The sequence below is a fragment of the Mesocricetus auratus genome, unplaced genomic scaffold, assembly GCF_017639785.1.
Source record: "Mesocricetus auratus isolate SY011 unplaced genomic scaffold, BCM_Maur_2.0 Super-Scaffold_100003, whole genome shotgun sequence".
Classification (NCBI taxonomy): domain Eukaryota; kingdom Metazoa; phylum Chordata; class Mammalia; order Rodentia; family Cricetidae; genus Mesocricetus; species Mesocricetus auratus.
Genome location: NW_024429188.1, coordinates 47,916,815 through 47,936,358, shown reverse-complemented (window position 1 = coordinate 47,936,358; position 19,544 = coordinate 47,916,815). Strand labels below are relative to the sequence as shown.

Here is a 19,544-nt window from a genome sequence, read left to right as displayed (position 1 = left end):
GACTCAACAGTTAAGATAGAGCACCGGCTGCTTTTCCAGAAGACCCAGGTTTTATTCCCAGCACCCACATGGAAGCTCACAACTATCTGTAACTCCAGTCCCAGGCGATCTGACACCCTCCTGGTGTCTGGTCACCAGGAATACATGTGGTACACAGACATACAGGTAGGTCAAACACTCATACACATAGAATAAAATAATAAAAAAATCTCAGGCTGGGCAGAGGTGACATAATGTTTTAATTCTCAGCACTTGGGAGGCAGAGGCAGGGGGATCTTTGAGTTTGAGGCCAGTCTGGTCTACAGAGTGAGTTCCAGGACAGCCAAGGCTACACAGAGAAACCCTGTCTCAAAAAACAAACAAAAAGATATACCTAAAACTAGCCAGGCAGTGGTGGCACATATCTTTAATCCCAGCACTTAGGAGGCAGAGGCAGGCAGATCTCTGTGAGTTCAATGCCAGCCTGGTCTACAGCGTGAGTTCCAGGACAGGCTCCAAAGCAACACAGGGAAACCCTGTCTCAGGAAAACAAAACCAAAAAACAAACAAACAATAAAAAGAGCTAATGACCTTGGAAGAGGTGTGTCATTGCAGTTGAGCTTTGGAACCTCAAGCCCAAACCATTTCCAGGCAGTTCACTGGTCTGCATAGTGAGGTCCAGGACTGCCAGGACTATAGAAAGAGAATCTGTCTGAAACAAACAAAAAACTAAAACAAAATACCACTGATAATGTTTCTCATTAACAACAACAAAAGACTAGAGAAGGAGAGAGGAGGAAAGCAGGAGGAGCCCCCAAGTCTACGATGTTAAAGGTACATGTGATGGTTGTTTTCACAGCCCAGGCCAAGGTGAAGTGCTTTCTGTCTTGCATTCACAAAAGGGCCCAGAGTCATCATCTTTCTGGCCATCTTAGTTCTGTTGGATCAGAGAAGGATGAAACTCATGTTCTTTATTCAGATAAATGTCTACTTGGTGCCCAGCCTTGTCTAATCACTAGGGATAGATACAAGCTAAATAATAACTTGGGTCCCTCACTTGTGATCACTCTTGTCTGACAGAAAAGACCAGGCTGCAACTAGGGTGAGGCAATGGAGGGATCTACAGCGCATGGAAGACTCTTGCTCTTGGGATCACAGAAGTTGAGGGTTCGCACCTGTGTGGCCCCTGAGAATGAGTGCCTCCTTTGAATTTGCATTCCGTAAGGTTACTGCTCACCCTCATTCTAACTCTGGGAAAGATTCACATACCGACAGAATGACCAGAGTCTAATGGAATTATTTCTTGTTCTCTCTCCAGAGGTGACATGGGAGCTCGGTTTTCTGTGTCAAGAAAGAGTGGGCACTAGTGCAGATACAACAGCCAAGTGTGAACAAAGCCAAGGAGGAGGCACAATACAACACTCGTGAGTGTGTGTGAGTGTGAGTGAGTGAGTGTGTGAGTGAGTGTGAGTGTGTGAGTGAGTGTGTGAGAGTGTGTGAGAGTGTGTGAGAGTGTGTGAATGTATGTGTGAGTGTGTGTGTGAGTGTGTGAGTGAGTGTGTGTGAGTGTGTGAGTATGTGTGAGTGTGTGAGTGAGTGTGTGAGTGAGTGCGTGAGTGTGTGAGAGTGTGTGAGTGTATGTGTGAGTGAGTGTGAGTGAGTGTGTGAGTGTGAGAGTGTGTGAGTGAGTGAGTGTGAGTGTGTGAGTGTGTGAGTGAGTGTGAGTATGTGTGTGAGTGAGTGTGTGTGAGTGTGTGGGGGGGGTGGTTAAGGAAAGAGTAGCTGGAAGCTGGGCTGTAGGAAGGTACACAGGAGGATTTCCTGGAAAGAATAAGGGTGGTAGGAGGTCCTGCTGGGAAAACGCAGATCAGATTGGAAAAGTCATTAACTGCTGCATCCTGGCCTTCCCCTTGTTGGACAGAATTCACCCAAGACTTTTTTTTTGCAGTGAAAAGTCAGCAAGGCAAGAAAACCCTCACATTTGACAAGTGGGTGTTGTGTGGTCAGACCTGATCCCTGCTGTGCTTTACCCTAGAAGCAAAGGAAAGCCATTACAAGATGATCATAGTGTTGGCATGGTAGCACAGGCTTAAAATCCCCAGCAGCCAGAAGGCGGAGGCAGGAGGCTCCTGGATTCAAGCCCAGGCGAGACCTGATCTTAGGGAAAAAAGCTGAAGGGAAAAAAAGAGCTGAAGGTGTAGCTCAATGGTGGAACATTTGTGTAATACATACAAGGTTCTGGGTTTGCACCTCAGCACCACAAAAAACTAAATGCAATTAGGACTTTCACAAAGAATTGACAACACAACAGGACACTGGGGCTGTGTGTGTGTATGTTTGTGCAATGTATACAGACATATGTGTGAATGTGCAGTGGAGGCCAGAGGTCAAGATCAGGCATCTTTTGCAATCACTCTCTAACTTAACAGGGTCTCTCATTGAACATGAAACTCCTCAGTCCACTAGGTTGGCTGGCCAGTGAGCTCCAGGGATCCTCCTGTCTCTGACTCCCCATGCTGGGATTACAAGCACACCCCAATATACCCTGCTTTTGTTTTTAATTTCTTTTTTTTGAGACAGTTCTCACTACATACCCTGTGTGACTTGGAATTCACTACATATGCCATGCCTGCCTCTGCCTCCCCAGTGCTAGGATTAATGGTATGTACTATTGTGCCTGATGTTTCTACCTTACTTTTAAGCAGATGCTGGGATTTGAACCCAGGGCCTCATATGTGGCAAACATTTTTCTCATTTAGACATTTCCCCCAGTTCCATGATTTCATGCTTCTAAAAAACATTTTATTTTTAATTGTGTGTGTGTGTGAATTTGTATGTTCACATGAGTATGTTCATTGTCCATGGATGCCAGAAGAGGTTATCAGAACCTCTGCAGCTGGAGTTACATGCCATTGTGAACTGCTCAGTGTGAGTGTTGGGAACTGAATTTAGGTCTTTTGCAAAGGCAGTAAGTAAGTGCTCTTAACCACTGAGTCATTTCTTCAGCCCCACCATGGCTTCATGTGTTGTTGTTGTTGTTGTTGTTTTTGTCTGAAACAATGTCTTACTAGGTAGACCAGGCTGGCCTCAAACTCACAGAGATTCTCCTGCTTCTGTCTTCTGAGTGCCGGGATTAAAGTGCTAGCCACTTCATGCTTTAAGGTGACTTTCATGCGTGGATGAGAAGATTCTCGAGGACAGGGCACTAAAGAAGCCTTGACGGTCAGTCCAAGGGAAAAGTGTGGCCTGAAAGAATGGTTAATGTTCTTTGTCTTCAGTACCCGGCTAGCTGGAGTTCCAGTTCCGCAGCTTGGCTCCTTCTTTCCTAGCTGAGTGATATGGACAAGTTATTTATTCAACATGGGCCTGTTTCCTCATCTGTAAAATAGGGACAGCATGGTGATCACTCAAAGGAAGGGTGAAGATTAAAGGCGATAATATTTAACACAGTACATGGCACGGAACAAGTATTAATAAGTATTAAATCCCCTGCTACAACTTATCAGTTGGGACATTATGGCTATAACAGAAAAGAGAGAGGAGGAAAGGGATTTGAGAAAGATTTGAGGAGAATTACCAGATCTCCCGTGTCTGCCAGGCCTATATTTTTCTGAGAATGTGTTCGGTTTGGAGCTAATTCTCCCAGGTATTTTTGTGGGAGGAGGCAAGGGTTACTGAGGATGAAACCTAGGATCTCGCACAAGTCAGACACTGCCACTCAGCGACGTCATCCTCGGTCCCCAGCTCCCACCCCTTTTAACCTTTCTGTTGACACAGAGTCTCACCAAGTTTGCCCAGGCCAGTCTTTCCGAACTAATCTAATCAGTCTAGGTATTTAGCGGAGTGAAAGGCTCTGCCTCTTGAAGGGAGGCCAGTGAGGAAACAGAATGAGAGAGGCTGGCGGTAGACCACTTGATTAGCATGAGTAAGGTCTAGGTTTCTTCCCCAGCATGGGGTGGGGAGAGCAGAAAAACCAAAAAGGAAGATGAAAGGTTACTGCTGGGTTGAGGAGAGAAAGGAGGGATTTCAAAAGATTATCTCGAGAGGTGGCTCAGGGGTTAAGAGCACTTGTTGCTCTTTTAGGGTTTCAATCCCCAGCTGACAGCCAGTTGACTCTAGTTCTAGGGGATCTGGGGACCTCTTCTGGCCTCTGTGGGTACTAGGCACGAAAGTGGTGCACCTACAATGCAAGCAAAACACCCATGCCATAAACATAAAATAAAATAAATGTAAAAAGCTTACCCTAACTTAGATATTTGTAGGTTGGGATTTTGAATAAACACCTCTCCTGACCCTCCATGCATCCTGGACTACCTCATTTGAGATGGACAGTTTCTGCAACCCACTCTGGGCAGAGCTCCCCAGAATGACCTCTCCCCTGCATCCTCCACTCTCGGGGTGCAGAGTGGGCAGTTTTTGTTTGTCTTTTGTTTTAACTTTCATCATTTCTCTCTTGAGCTGGGGGAATCAAACGCACATTTTGTTTTCCAGCAGGCTAGTGGCAAGGGATATTTTACTATAGTGAGCTCTGTGTGCTACCCACTACGCCTCCTCAAGCATGCCTTTGGGACAGAGGAAATGGTGCAAAAGGTATCCACTGGCAGAGCACTCGCCCAGTATGTATAAGGTCCTGGGGTCCAGCTTCAGCCCCACCTCTCTTCCTAACAAAACCATTTATAGGAAGAAAAGTGTACAAATTTGGGAGGCCAGCCTGGTCTACAGAGTGAGTTCCAGTTCCAAGACAGAGAAAACCTGTCTTGAAAAACTTAAAAATGAAACACGACATTGAGATAAAATATAAAAGCAAGTCAAATAATTAAAAAAGAATCATAACACTCCACTTATCCTCCTATATGCATACTAATGTGATCATGTACCACTGCATATGCATGCAAATAATCACATAGACTTGCCCATACACATGTGGCAGTTGACAAGTAAACAGTCAAGAAAGTATGTTAAAAAAAAAAAAGAAAAAGAAGTCGGGCATTGGTGGCTCACTCCTTTAATCCCAACACTCAGGAGGCAGAGGCTGACAGATCACTGTGAGTTCGAGGCCAGTCTGGTCTACAGAGCTAGTTCTAGGACAGCCTCCAAAGCCACAGAGAAACCCTGTCTTGGAAAAAAAGAAAGAAAGAAAGAAAAGAAAAAGAGAAAGCATGGGACTGAAGAGACGGCTCTTACTCGTTGGTCTTGCAGAGAGCTGATTTCAATTCCCAGCACCGGCATGTTGGCTCATTGCCATCCATAACTTCAGTTTCAGGGGACCCAATATCCTTTTCTGAACTCCTCGGACACTAGCATACATGCAGTGCACATATATACATGTGAACAAATCACTAATACACATACAATAAAGTAAGATAAAATTAAACCAGGTGAAGAGAGTTAGAGAGAGAGTTCACACCATGTGATACCCTCTTTTGCCTCTGGCACCAACGATGAATGTGATATATACATGCAGGGAAAACACTCATACACATAAAAATAAAAATAAACATTTTTATTGGTTTTTTGACACAGGGTTTCTCGGTGTAGTTAGTCCTGGCTATCCTGGAACTCCATAGATCAGGCTGGTCTCAAACTCTTTTAGTTTGAGGTTTCACTCCCTACTACCTATAGATGTTCTCTCTCTCTCTCTCGTTTTTTCAAGATAGATTTTCTCTGTGTAACAGCCCTAGCTGTCCTGGGACTAGCTCTGTAGACCAGCTCTTTCTTTCTCTTTTTTGAAAATAAATTTTTGTTTAAATTAAAAACAATCTTATTCCCTTTTCCTCCCCTCCTCCCCTTCCCCCTCTCTCTTTTGGTTTTTCGAGACAGGGTTTCTCTGTGGCTTTGGAGGCTGTCCTGGAACCAGAGACCTGGCTGGCCTCAAACTCACAGAGATCCACCTGCCTCTGCCTCCCGAGTGCTGGGATTAAAGGTGTACGCCACCAATGCCCGGCTCTTTCTCTTTTATTGTATACATATATTTCCATTTTGTGTGCTATGTGTGTGCGTATGCAATTTATGTATGGGAGCACACATGCAATGGCTCGAGTGTGGATGTCAGAGGAGGACTTTGAGGCTTGCTTCTCTTCCTCCACCTTGTAGGTAGGTGCCAGGGATCAAACTCATGTGGTCAGGTTTGGCAGCAAGCACCTTTACCTGCTGAGCCATCTCACCTGCCCTCTCTTTTCCTTTCCTTTTTGAGACAGGGTATGAGACAACCCAGGCTGGTATCAAACTTGATTTGTAGATGAGGCTGGACTTGAAATCCTGAGTCTCAAACCTCCACCTTCATGTACCACTGGCATGCACCACTATACCCAGTTTTGTGCAGTTCTGGGGATCAAATTCAGGGCTTTCTACAGGTTAGTCTACATTGAGCTATATACATAAGACAGACTTTTTTTAGACAGGGTTGCTTTGTAACTTTGGAGCATGTCCAGGAACTCAATCTGTAGACCAGGCTGGTCTCAAATTCACAGAGATCTGTCAGTCTCTGCCTCCCAAGTGCTGGGATTAAAGGTCCATGCCACCAATGCCTGGTCCAGGTTTTGGATTTTTATTTACTTATTTATTTGGTATTTTGAGACAAGGTCCATGTAACCAAGATGATCTCAAACCCACTGTGTAACTGAGGATGACCTTGAACTTGTGATCTTGTCTTCACCTCCCAAGTATTAGCATGGACATGTGCACTAACATGCCCAGTTCTTGTAGATATCCTTAGTGTGTTTTTAGAAAAATTGATTTGTTTTATGTGTTTTTCTCGAGTGTGTGTCTGTGTACCACTTGCATGCCTTGTGCCCATGGAAATCAGAAGAGGGCCTTGGATGTCCTTGAACTGGACGGAGTTATGGACACTTCTGAGCTACCACATGGGTGCTGGAAGTTGAACCCAGGTCTTCTGCAAAAGCAAATGCTCTTAACCACTGAGCCATGTCATCTGCTCTTTTGTAGATATTGTTTTTGTTTTGAGACAGGGTCTCTTTACATAGTCCTGGCTTTCTTGGAACTCACTAGTAAACCAGGCTGGCCTTGAACTCACAGAAAACTCCCCAGTGCTGGGATTAAAGGGGTGCACAGTCATGCCAACTTCTAAAGATATTCTTAAGCCCTTAAAGAGATACACCAGGCCTGTCACAATCTGACCATAGTTTCTTTCCCACCTCTGCTGTAGCCATTCCATTTCTTGAATTCTCCATGACAGATTATTTATCTAACTCTGAAGACACCACACCTTGCAGATGTCTGTCTCCCCCTTTATTCTCCCTCACTTAATGCCCCGATCCTTTCTTTGCTTGCTCTTTTAGGTTCAGCCTGGCCTAGTCTGGGAATCAAAGGGAGCCCAGGTCAGGAGAATTGTGTAGCCCCTGTATACTACAGGTCAGATATGGCATTTAAGTATTGTGGAATCAGTAAATGAAGTGAGCATCCCCCTCTAGCCCCCACTGTGTGCACTCAGGCTATCTGATTGAGCATGTGAGCCAGTTTGTGGTTGCCATGCCAATTCTCTATGGATACTGCAGCTTGCTCTGTAATCTCAACTCAGTTAGCTGGTGCTTTGACTACTCCCATAGTTCAGCTAGCCTCCATCCAGGATCTGACTCTGTCTTTTCTCTGCAGCTGCTGGCATCTCTGTACACAGACACCTCTGAAAGATCATAGATTCCTGCCAGCCAACAAACAGCAGATAGCAAGTGTGCCAGAACCTTCTGCTCCTCGGCCTTTCCTGTCTCCAAGTCCTTGAATATTGACCCTTCAATGGGTGACGACCAAGTTTACAACATTTTTGGACTTTGTTGTTTGGACTGCTGTCTACTCTCCGGAGAAGCCTTATTTTTGCCAAGATTTTGTTTTTTGTTTTCAGACAATGTTCTTGATAAGTAGCCCAGGCTTGAGGTTTCACTCCTCCTTCCTCAGCCTCTGGAGTGCTGGGGTTATAGAGATGTGCCAAACCTGGCCTTATACAGTTAAATTCTTTCTTCTCCCTCTTCTTTTTCCTTCTCCTCCTCCTTTGACAGTGTCTGTCTTGGAACTCCCTCTGTAGAAAAGACTGGCCTTAACCTCGAAGAGATCCACCTGCCTCTGCCTCCCCAGTGCTGGGATTAAAGGTGTGCACCACCACTGTATGACCAACAGAGTCAAATTCTTTACATAAATTTCAGTCCAGCTGAACTGGATTTACTCCTTCCTGGTTCCTGGAGAGTTCTAGTACACTTTATTTTTAAGATTTATTTATTATATATATATATATACACAGTGTTCTGCCTCCAGGTCAGAAGAGGACACCAGATCTCATTACAGATGGTTGTGAGCCACCATGTGGTTGCTGGGAGTTGAACTCAGGACCTCTGGAAGAGCAGTCAGTGCTCTTAACCTCTGAGCCATCTCTCCAGCCCCCTCTAGTACACTTTAAAGCCCCTGTCTAGGTGCCTTGAAACTGTCTTACACTTATAATTTGACTTCTTATAACTTTCTTATTAATTTTTTTTCTGACAGGGTCTCATACAGCTCAGACTGGCTTCAAACTCCCTGTTTAGTCAAGGCTGGCTTTTCTAAGTGCTGAGATCACAGGTGTGTCTCCACTCCTAACTCATTACCTTTATAATTTTCTTAAATGTCTTTTCTTTCTTTTTTTTTTTGGTTTTTTTGAGACAGGGATTCTCTGTGGCTTTGGAGGCTGTCCTGGAACTAGCTCTTGTAGACCAGGCTGGCCTCGAACTCACAGAGATCTGCCTGCCTCTGCCTCCCGAGTGCTGGGATTAAAGGTGTGTGCTACCACCACCCAGCTTAAATTTCTTAAAAATTATCTATTTTTATTTTTATTTTGTGTGCATTGAGGTTTTGCCTTGGAGGAGGTCCGTGTGAGGGCATCAGATCCCCTGGAACTACAACTACAGACAATTGTGAGCTGCCATGTGGGTGCTGGGAATTGAACCTGGGACCTCTGGAAGAGCAGCCAGTGCTCTGCTGAGCCATATCTCCAGCCCCCTCATTACTTTTATAATTTATAATCATTTTTTGAACACAACTTGTTTGATTCTCAAAAAAAGCCATGAAAGACAGAACAGTTATTATGCACCTTATACTGCAGGTGCAGATACAGAGACCTACAAATGTTGCAGGGGTCAAGCCCAGCAGTGGAGAGCCAGGTCTCCTAACTGCAACACTCTCTCTTTACCCAGCTCACTCAGCACTGTGGTACATACTAAACCCTGCCTTTGCTGCTAAGAGGTAACCTCTATCTGGAATTGGAATCTTCTTTTTCTTCCTTTTTTTTTGTGGGGGGGCAGGCGCTCTCTAGTTAGCCCTGGCTGTCCCAAAACTCTCTATATAGAGTAGGTTGGCCTGGAACTCACAGAAATCCACCTGCCTCTGCCTCCCAAGCACTGGGATTAAAGGCGTGCGCCACTACACAGGGCTTCGACTTGGACAAGTCAATTTCTGACATGATGAGCAGTTACCTTTTGTCATTTGGACAAGGGTGTGAGGTTCCCTTGAGGACTAGGATTGATGAATTGTGGCGTTGGAGATGGAACATAGGACATATTAGGAACCCACTCTGCTAACTGCGTTACATCCCCAGCCCCCAGGGTAGAATTTTGAAAAAGAAAATCTTCCCCTTGATGGCCTTTTGGACAAAGGTCTATGCCTGTTGTGTTGTGGGAAAGGGAGATGGCTTTCCATAGGAAAAGGAGTTTTGCAGACCACGTATCAGTCACATAAGGACCTCTCCTCTGACAGAGTGTGATGTCAGTTTCTTTTCTTTCTTTCTTTTTTTTGTTTTTTGTTTTTTTTTTTTCGAGACAGGGTTTCTCTGTATTGTTTTGGAGGCTGTCCTGGGCTGGCCTCGAACTCACAGAGATCCGCCTGCCTCTGCCTCCCGAGTGCTGGGATTAAAGGTGTGCGCCACCAACGCCTGGCATGATGTGGGTTTCTAAGGAGAAAGGAAATTTCTCATAGGAAAGGAGTGGTTTTGCTGTTCTTACTGAGGCAGGATCTCACAAGCTGCCTTGGCACTACATACCTCAGGGTGGCCTCTAATTTGCGGCAATCCTCCTGCCTCTGCCTGCTGAATGCTGGGATTATAGACAAGTATCCCATTTGTTTTCCATTTTTGTATTTCATGCTTTGTCTTAGAAAGGAAAACGATTCTGATGAGGTCACATGTGATTTTCCTCATTTCTGGTGTTGGTTCCTCCATGTCACTCAGAGATGGGGAGGCTGAGGAGGAGAATTTGCAGGAAATTTGGACCCTAAGGCTCCCTTGGTGTGGGCAGTGGCAAGCCCTGTGAGGCTGGGGAGGGGTCCTTTAGAAACACAGACAAATGTGGGAGGGGGTAAGCTGGGAGAGGTGTGGGCCAGCCCTTGTTTGCACATGGGGAAACAGGCTTGGGAAAGGGCACACCTTGCAAATAAGTGACACAGCTAGGATTTGAAGCCTGGGGCTTTTCTTCTAGTGGTTGACAGGGGGAGAGGACCCTGGTAAGGACACTTCTGCTGGACATGCCTGGACTTCTGAGGGACTCCTAGGCATGGATTCAGAGAGCAGCAAGGGAGGGGCACTGAGGAGACAGATGAAATTAGGGGCCATATCCAGAGGAGAGAGAGGTCAGGGGTCTGCCGGGCACCAGAGGCTGAATGGCCAGGGAGGAAGGAGACAGCCAGAGAAAGTATGCCACTCTCTCCTACTCCCTCTCTCTCCCTCTCCCCCTCTCTCACCTGAGAAGTTTCTGTAGCATTTCCTGTCTCTCTAGAAGAGGCTGTCATTTATTCTTAAAACAAAAGGAAGGAGGTATGTGTATTAGATACCAGCAGACTATAAACAATGAAAAAGAAACAAGTAAACAAACAAACAAGTCAGAACAAGAAAAAGCAGAACAAAATGGCTCAGAGGGTGACTTTGCCAGGCTCTCTTCCTTCTGCCCTTTTCTTTTCTTGATCAGCAAAATGCCAACCAAGGCCAGCTTATCCAGGAGGAGGTCAGAAAGGAGGGTGCAGGAGAAAGAATTTCAACAAACACTCAAGTCACCTCTATTTACTGTAAAATCCTGTTTAATGTGTAACATTTGCAGAGAGAGAGGCCTTGGGAACTGGGGACTGGGGGCAGCCCTGACCAACCCCCACTCCAATTTATCTGCCTGCTTCTCCCTCCATAACTCCCTCCATAACTTCTTTTCCGCATGGCAGACGGCAGGGCGAGCACTGTTTTTCCTTTTCCTGTGCTTGCTCCTTTCCCCTCTCCACCCACGCTGCAGAGCCCCTCCTCCACTCCACATGCCCACATCCCTCCCCAGTGATGTGACTCCCCGAAGTGGGGTACCTGATAGCACGGGGGGTTAAGATTAGTTTCATAATTGGAAACAGCGGCAGAGCATCTCATCTCTTGTCTCAGGGAGTGGAGGGAAGAGGGAGGGGTACAAGCAGAAGGAGCTGCCTACACCCTCAGTAACCTTGAGCCCTGGTGCAGAGGTGGCTCCCCACTCCCCAACAGGCTAGTTCTTAGACAGAAAGCTCTCTGAGGAAGGGGAGTAGGGAGGGAAGGAAGGTTTTGATGGAGTAATCCCTAGCAGGCAGAGGCCTGCTCACCGGCGTAGGAGAAGGAGGGGCAGGCCTGGGTTGGGTGAGGGAGGGGTGGGATGGGAGGTTGACTGGTACATGGCATCAGCAGGCTGAGCATCGGTCGCTCTTCTCAGCCAGCCCAGCCCCGGTGCCAGGGCTGCGGCGCAGTATGTCTTTTAGAGAGCCATCCTGCTCGCTCAGAAGCTTGTTGATCTCATTCTGCTTGTATTCAGGTGAGAGGCGGTGGCCGAAGCCCGAGCCCTTGCGGGAGGGCGGATTGGAGCGGCGCTGAGCACGGCGGGCACAGGCCCGGATGATGAGGTACACCACCTCCGCCACGTTGAGGATAATGCAGATGCCGGAGGCGGCGAGCATAAAGACAGTGAAGACGGTTTTCTCGGTGGGGCGGGACACGAAGCAGTCCACTGTGTTGGGGCAGGGGTAGGCCTCACACTTAACCAGCCGCACCATGGCGTACCCGGGGTAGAGTAGATAGAAGACGTACATGAAGACAGCCTCGAACAGCAGCCGGAACACCACGCTGATGACATAGGTCCACCACAGTGTCCCTGAGATGTGCACCTTGTGCCTCTTCACCTCCTCCAGGTGGATGGGGTCCCCATGCCCTTCAAGCCGGAGCATTTTCTTTTCTATGTGCTGTTGGTGAGCTACGTGCATTGCCACGAGGAGAGCTGGGGTGGAAACCAAGATAAGTTGCAGGGACCATAGGCGCACGTGGGAGATAGGGAAAAACTGGTCATAGCAGACGCTGTTGCAGCCAGGCTGGAGTGTGTTGCAGATGAAAGAAGACTTCTCATCACCCCACACACTTTCTGCAGCCACCACCAGCACCATGATTCTGAAGATGAAGATGACGGAGAGCCATACTCGGCCAATGGCGGTAGAATGGCGATTCACGCCACTGAGCAAGGTGTACAAACCTGTCCAGTTCATCCTGCCTCATCCACACCTGTGAAACAAGAGGCAGGAAGCAAACTGTCAGAAGGTTAGGGTAGGAAGCTGGACTTAGTAATTCTGCCTTCCCTGGCCCCCTGTCTCTTGTCTCTTCCAGTAGTAGATCGGGAAGACAAGGATAGCCATCGCTTTCCTCATCAATCCCTCTGGGCACCAGCCTCTCCTCCTCATTCGCTTGACTTGCCCTCTCTGAGTCCCATCCCATTTCTGCACATACATCCAGCATTCTTTCCTCTTGAGTCCCTCTCTATCTTGTTCTGCTACTAGCCAGCTCTTCCGGCTCCCCTCCCCCAGCTCCATTGCACCTGACTCAGGACAAAGCCAGAAAGCCCGGTTACCTCGGGGAGCGCCTATCCTTGAGGCCACCCAGACAGCTCCCCTATGGTCTCATGTCTGTGTAGGGGGAGTGGTCCCTGTGGTCGCGCCTGCGTCCCAATTCATCGCCTCCCGGTGCTGGAGAGTCATATGCTGCTTTATACCCAGTGTCTGTACAATGGGACCTTTGTGGGGCACTGAACAACACCCTTTAGAATTCAGATCAAACGCCCTGACTTCCGCCCACCCTACACACAGAGCACTTGTGTCCCAGCGCCGGACACCCAGCCTGCACCCACCTGTTCTGTGCCCGCCCGGTCCATCGCCGCACCCGCCCCATGGCCCCACCAGCATAATGGCTCTGGGGGAGGGAGATAGAAGACAGACAGGTGCATGTGAGCACGGACCCCAGGGAGCCAGGAGCCTCTAGAGTAAGGCCCTCCCCCACATTTCTACCAGAAACAGAGTCAGCAGGAGTGTTCCTAAGCTTAGGTCCCCTTCTGGGTGTGGATGAGCCAGAAGGGAGGAAGCTTAGCGCACCGAGTGTATCAAGCCGGGAACTGTACTAATCATTTCCCCCATGCATCCTTTCTTTTGAGCCATCTAACAATCCCGTTATCCACTCGAAGTCACACAGCTAAAAAGATGAAGCACAAAAGGGTCTGAAGCAGATGCCTCGAGTCTTGCAGCAGCAGACTCCTTGCACTTTTGCAGATGGTGTTAGCCAAAGAAAAAGCTAGCCAGTCACTAAAAAAGAAAAGGAAAGAAGGCTAATTTGATGTCATCTGGAAAAACACAAAAATCAAGGAAGTTGTTCATCAAACTATGACAATCTTAAACTGCAAGAAAGGGACCCACTCTAGGGGGTGGGCAGGTGGGTACCTGGTGAGGCCAAGCCAAGAGAAGCGATAAAGCCATCAGGCAAGTAGCAGGTTAGACATGGGTTATGCAGGGGTCATGTAGCTTTTGTTTGTATCCTGATTTTTCACTTAAAGTGACCTTGGGCTATTTACTGACTTTGGATGAGCCTGTTTACTCATCTGTTAATGGCACCCATGCCCAGGGTTGCAGTGGGAGTCAATGAAGGTACCTGCTCCAGTTTTTCAAGTGGTTAAGAGCTGTCTCTGGAAGAGGAAACAATACTGCAGCCAAATGGTCTGCCAAGCCCACATCTCTCCTTTTTCTCTCCAGTACTGTGTGGCTGACCTAGAGTGGCTGACATAGAGCAGACAGCTCAGTTGCTGCCCTGGCCCCAATGTCAAGTGCATATTGTAACCTCCTGCTTACGAGCGAGCGTGCCAATGACTCTAGGGAGGAAATTCTCCTCTCTCCCTTAGGCAGACAAAGAAGGCCTCTCCACACCTCCCACCACTTCTGCCATTGAAGTTTAAAGGAGATTGTGCTAGAAGCAGGGAGCTGGGTGAGAGCATCTCAGACCTGGACCTACAGAAATGCAGCAAAATGCAGTGCCTTTTCTACCTTACCCAGGGCACGTCCACAACAGGGGTGGTGTGTGCAGGAAGAAGCCTTGTAATCACTTCTGGGCGGCTCTCTTGCTTATAGAGGGAAGAGGCAGTGAAATAGTTACTGGAAATGTTGGGAAGTGAGAGAAAAGAAACAGGAGACGGGGTCAGGTGGTATATGCCTGTATCCCAGCCATCTGGGGTTTGACAGTTAAGGGAGGAGGCTCTGAAGGTGGTACACACCTGTACACTGGCTATCTGGGGTTTGACAGTTAAGGGAGGAGGCTCTGAAGGTGGTACACACCTGTACACTGGCTATCTGGGGTTTGACAGTTAAGGGAGGAGGCTCTGAAGGTGGTACACACCTGTACACTGGCTATCTGGGGTTTGACAGTTAAGGGAGGAGGCTCACTTGAGCTCAGAATCTTCAGAACAAGGCATGATGATGCGCATCTGTAATCTCAGCAATTGGAAAGTGGGGGATCAAGAGGTCAAGGTTAGCCTCAGCTATGTTGTGATTTCCAAGCCAACCTGGATCACATGTGGCCATGTCTTAGCATTTTTACACACACATATGAAAACGAAAACAAAAAAGGAGTTCTAGACCAGTCTGTGCAACTTAGTGAGGTCCAGTCAGCAAACTGAAGCAAGGGTAGAGGAAGAAGGGACAGTCTATAGGACATGAGCCACTTCTCTACACTATGTTTCTTCGTTTAGTTATTTTTTAAGGTCCTGTCAAGCATGGTGATACACATCTTTAATCCCAGCACTCGGGGAGGTAAAGACAGGCAAACTGCTTTGAGTTCAAAGCCAACCTGATCTACATAGTTTGTTCTAGGCCAGCAAGGGCTCTGAAGTGAGACCTCCCTGTCTCAAAAAAAAAAAAAGAGTGGGTTGTATTGGTGTACGCCTTTATTCCCAGCACTCAGGAAGCAGAGGCAGGCAAGGTCTCTAATGAATTCAAGGTCTGTCTGGTCTACACAGTGAGTTCCAGGGCAGCAAGGGCTACATAGAGAAACCCTGTCTCACCATCCCTGAAAAAACAAGAGGTGGAAGGGGGAAATTGTTTTGCCAATAAGATGTTTTAGGATTCGCAGAGTAGATAGGGGGTATTTGGGTCAGAGGTAGAGGGCTTGCTTTGTGGTCAATGCAGCCCAGGGCATGAGGAGTAACCTGGGCTAGCAAGATGGCTCAGCGGGAAAATGTGCTTGCTGCCAAGTCGGATGACCTGAGTCTGATACCAGAATCCACACGGTGAAAGGAGAGAACTGACTCTTGGAAGTTGTCCTCTGACTTGTACACACGAGAGTGAGTTCACACACACACACACACACACACACACATACACACACACAAATGTAATAAAACCCAGCTCCTGTAAGAATAAGCATTTGCCAAGTATATATTAAACATGTGCCAAGTCCTTGAACATGTACTCTCTCCTGTGAGCCTCCGAACAATCTAGGGGGGCACTTTGAGGTGACTCAGCAGGTCAAAGCACTTGTCATACAAGCCTGATGACCTGAGGAGAGAGGCAACTCTTGAAAGACGTCCTCTGACTTCCATGTGCCATGACACTAAGACAGCCACACTGACACCCATACACATTATAAATACACATGTAAATAGGCTAACAATGTATAAAAGAAAACAATTAAGGAACAGGGCTGGGAGGTGTTATTTTTAGCCTCCTGTCATGGAGGAGGAAACTGTGGTAAACAGAAGGGTCATTCCTTAGGGTTATGCAGTCAACAAGTGACAGACATGAACTTTGAGAGAGGTAAGGCTGACATGAGAGCCCACATTCTGTCCATACATTCTTTAATTTTTAATTTTTTTCTCTCCATAAATCCTCTGACATCTTACAGAGTTATCGCTTTTCTTTTCACATTTGTTCAGGGCTGAGGAGGTTCAAAGCTTCCCTCCTCTTTTCTTCCCAGGGTTTCTCTGGCCTCCTTGCTCTCTCTCTCTCTCTCTCTCTCTCTCTCTCTCTCTCTCTCTCTCTCTCTCTCTCTCTCTCTCTCTCTTCTTCAGAGGTGCCCCATACACCTCCTGACCAGTTTCAAGTTTCTAGGTCCTTTGAAGAAATTCTCTGCCTCTTACTTTCTCAAGTTTTCTGGGACACAGCCAGTAGCTCCCTTTAGGACCCCGAAGAACCCTTGTGTGGGCACTGGGATTTCAAATTTTGCTTTGTCTGTGTCAACATCAGTACCTGAAGGGTGCATTTTAAAAACATCCAGGGGAGTGACCTGATTTTGAAACCCAAACTGTTTTCCTGACTTTCGGTTAAAGTCCAGATACTGATATGGCTTGAGCTGCACCAGGCATGTTTTGCTCTGTGTTTAATTAGATAGGGTTTCTGTGGCCTTGTCAGGCTTGGAATTCAGGATTGCCCAGCACTTGAGCACAGCACAAAAGCAGAAGCTCCCAAAAAGTTCTGTAATGTTATCCCCATTTTTCAGACCAGGAAGTTGAGGCTCAGAAAGAGAGCGAGAGGTTCGGTAACTTGCTTCACTGGCAATTGCTCTCCTGCCAACTAATGGAATCAAATTCCAAATTGATTTTCCTCTGACCTCAAAGCCTTCTGAGACAGGGACCACAACCCTCAATGCTGTGTTCCTGAGCACACTAGCATATGTGTGCACACGTAGTACGTTTATTACCTCAGTTTCCCTTCCTACTCTGTCACTCCTCCAACTACATGTGAATCCTTATGTTTTGTGGATTTGGACAACAGGATTCTGATGGGGCTAGATGAGGTTACACTCAGGCCCAGACACCAGGGATGAGGATGCCGCTCAGTTGGTAGAGTGCTTGTCTAGTTGGCTTGAAGCCCTGGGTTCTATTGCTGCAAGTGGCAGTGTGTATATTTGTTCCCAGCTCTCTGGAGGGGGGAGAGCAGAAGGATCAGGAGTTCAAGGTCATCCTCAGCTATGTAGTAAGTCTGAGGCCAGCCTGGGCTACATAAGACCCTGTTTCAAAAACAAATAAACTATAAAGAATTAATACAAACTCTATGCTCCATTCCTGTCTCATAGAACACCCATGATCAGGAAGGGACATGGGGCTTTCTTGGAGACTTCCTTCTGAATTTTTGGGTGCTTTCATCAGGTTGCTGTGGTTGAAGCCAATCTCACCTGGCTCCTTCTCTTTTCCTGTTATCTTCATGCCTCCACCCTGTGGTTCTATAGACTCTCAGGTACTGACTTATTCTCCACCCTGGCATCCATCTGCTGTGACCAGGCTTGCTCACCATAACCCGCCTAGTGCATTCACTTTTCTCTTTCCCCCTCCCTGCTGTAGCCTCTTCAGAAAGCTTCTGTTGACATTCCTTCTCTTGCCCCTGCTTGGGCCATTGCTGCTTGCTCCTCTATATACGCTTCACTTGCTGCTGTTGTTTGGGTTCCCTGTGGCAGCCTCCATTTATAGAATGCCCCCTGCGTATCAGAAGCTCTATGCTCTTGTACTCTCGTCTTCCAAACAGCCCCAAGTCACACACGTAACCAGATTAGTCTGGAACTCACAATCCTCACGCCTCAAGCCTTTTGAGTCCTGGGATTATAGACATACGCCACTATACCTGGCAAATGTTGTAACTTATTACACAGCTGGTAACCAAGTAGTAAAATTCAGATTGCAAAGCACATTGGCCCCTCTTCCCAGCCTGGGTTCCTTACCAATGGCTTCTGCCTATTAAAACTTCTTTTGTGACTGGGCTAGTTGGCGCATACTTTTAATCCTGGTAGTACTCACTCAGGAGACAGAGGCAGGAGGATCTGTGGGTTGAGCCTAGACTGGCATATATAGGAAGTTCAAGGCCAGCTAAGGTTAAATAGTGAGTCCCTGTCACAAAAAAAAGATGCCAGGCAGTGGTGGCGCATGCCGTTAATCCCAGCACTCAGGAGGCAGAGGCAGGTGGATCTCTGTGAGTTTGAGGCCAGTCTGGTCTACAGAGAGTTCCAGGACAGGCTCCAAAGCAATACAGAGGATCCCTGTCACAAAAAACAAAACAACAAAGAAAGGAAATAAAAAGAAAAAAACCCTTTTGCATATATCCTTTTTCCCCCATCTCATTTTCTAAGTCCTTGCGTTCTGCTATGCTATTCTTGACAGCTGGAGTGACTTTTAACAGCTGGGATCTACCCTTCCAGTACATCCTCAAGCCATCAGTTACCATAAGTTCAGCTTGAGCTTGTCTGTCCCCTTTAAGCAAACAGAAAGGCATGCTCCTACATCCTTGGCTCTGTTGGCAGGCCTGCTTTACCTTGTAGTCAAGAAAAGAAAGCAGCACGTGGCATTGTCTGACAGTCCCACGGAACTTTAACCCTGCATGCCACAAAATGTCTCAGAAAGGCAAACTTGGCTACCTTATGTTTCGAGTTCAAGTCTGTCTTCCTGGAAATCTGACCCTGTGGGCATGAGAAGAATCTTTGGCTGAGGAAAAAGAGTGAGAAGAGGCAGAACTGGAGCCTGGAAAGAAGGTTAAAGTTGGAGGCTGAAGAGAGAATCGAAGCAGACTGAGCACCTGGAAGGAGGACGTCATCATAGCTCAGAGGGAAGCACGAAAGGCCCCAAGTGGCTGAATGCTGAAGTCAGGGGAAGGCACGACCCAGGCCTCTTCCCAGCCAGTATTTCTACCCCAGCACCATATCAGCCCACCGTGGTCCCCCCTCCTTAGTTCCCACACTCCTCACCTCCCTGGCACTGACACACCTGGTTGCAGCTGCCTTTTCCCAGGGAATGTATGCAGGCGTGTCTGCTCAGTGCCACTAGGTACTGTCAAAGCCCAGCCCAGGGGAGGGACAACAAACTTGGCCAAGAGGAAGCAGAGAAATATTAACCAGCCCCACCCCTGTCCCACACAGAATCATTAAACAAGATTGATCCCTGGGCTCCCGATGGATTTGGACCTGGGGTTCTTTCCCTGTTCCAGAGGAAGAGAAGCATCACTGTCACCAAAATGTCATGTCAGGCCCTATCTGAGGTACTGAACTGGACTCTGCTGTTTTATACCCTTCAGTATGCCCAACTCTTGGGCTTCAGTCGACCCACTGTGTGGGCAAATAGAGAGGACTCCAGTGCTGGATACTAACTCTTCTAGACCCCAGCCTCTAAAACTATGGAGAATAGAGAGGATAAAAAACAAACAAACAAACCCACCTAAGATCAAAATGGACGATGGCCTTGCTCCCTCCCTATATAGCAATACCAGGGCATCACTTGCTATCATGTACTTAATAACTGGAGGCAGACTACAGTATT

General features: G+C 47.3%; 1 protein-coding gene across 3 annotated transcripts; it reads right to left on the bottom strand.

The window, feature by feature from the left end:
* Window positions 1-11,004: 11,004 nt before the first annotated feature.
* Gjb1 (gap junction protein beta 1) lies at window positions 11,005-19,072 on the bottom strand. 3 transcript variants are annotated; one of them, XM_013121354.3, is made up of 2 exons: window positions 18,977-19,072; window positions 11,005-12,499 (listed from the first exon to the last, which is right to left on the bottom strand). In XM_013121354.3, the coding sequence occupies exon 2, from the start codon at window positions 12,481-12,483 to the stop codon at window positions 11,632-11,634; it is 852 nt and encodes a 283-aa protein (XP_012976808.1). In that variant the 5' UTR covers window positions 12,484-12,499; window positions 18,977-19,072; the 3' UTR covers window positions 11,005-11,631. The 3 variants fall into 3 exon arrangements, with proteins under 3 accessions (XP_012976808.1, XP_012976809.1, XP_005081252.1); XM_013121355.3 differs by having other exon boundaries at window positions 18,996-19,068; XM_005081195.4 differs by lacking the exon at window positions 18,977-19,072 and adding an exon at window positions 12,843-12,989.
* Between the last annotated feature and the right edge of the window lie 472 nt (window positions 19,073-19,544).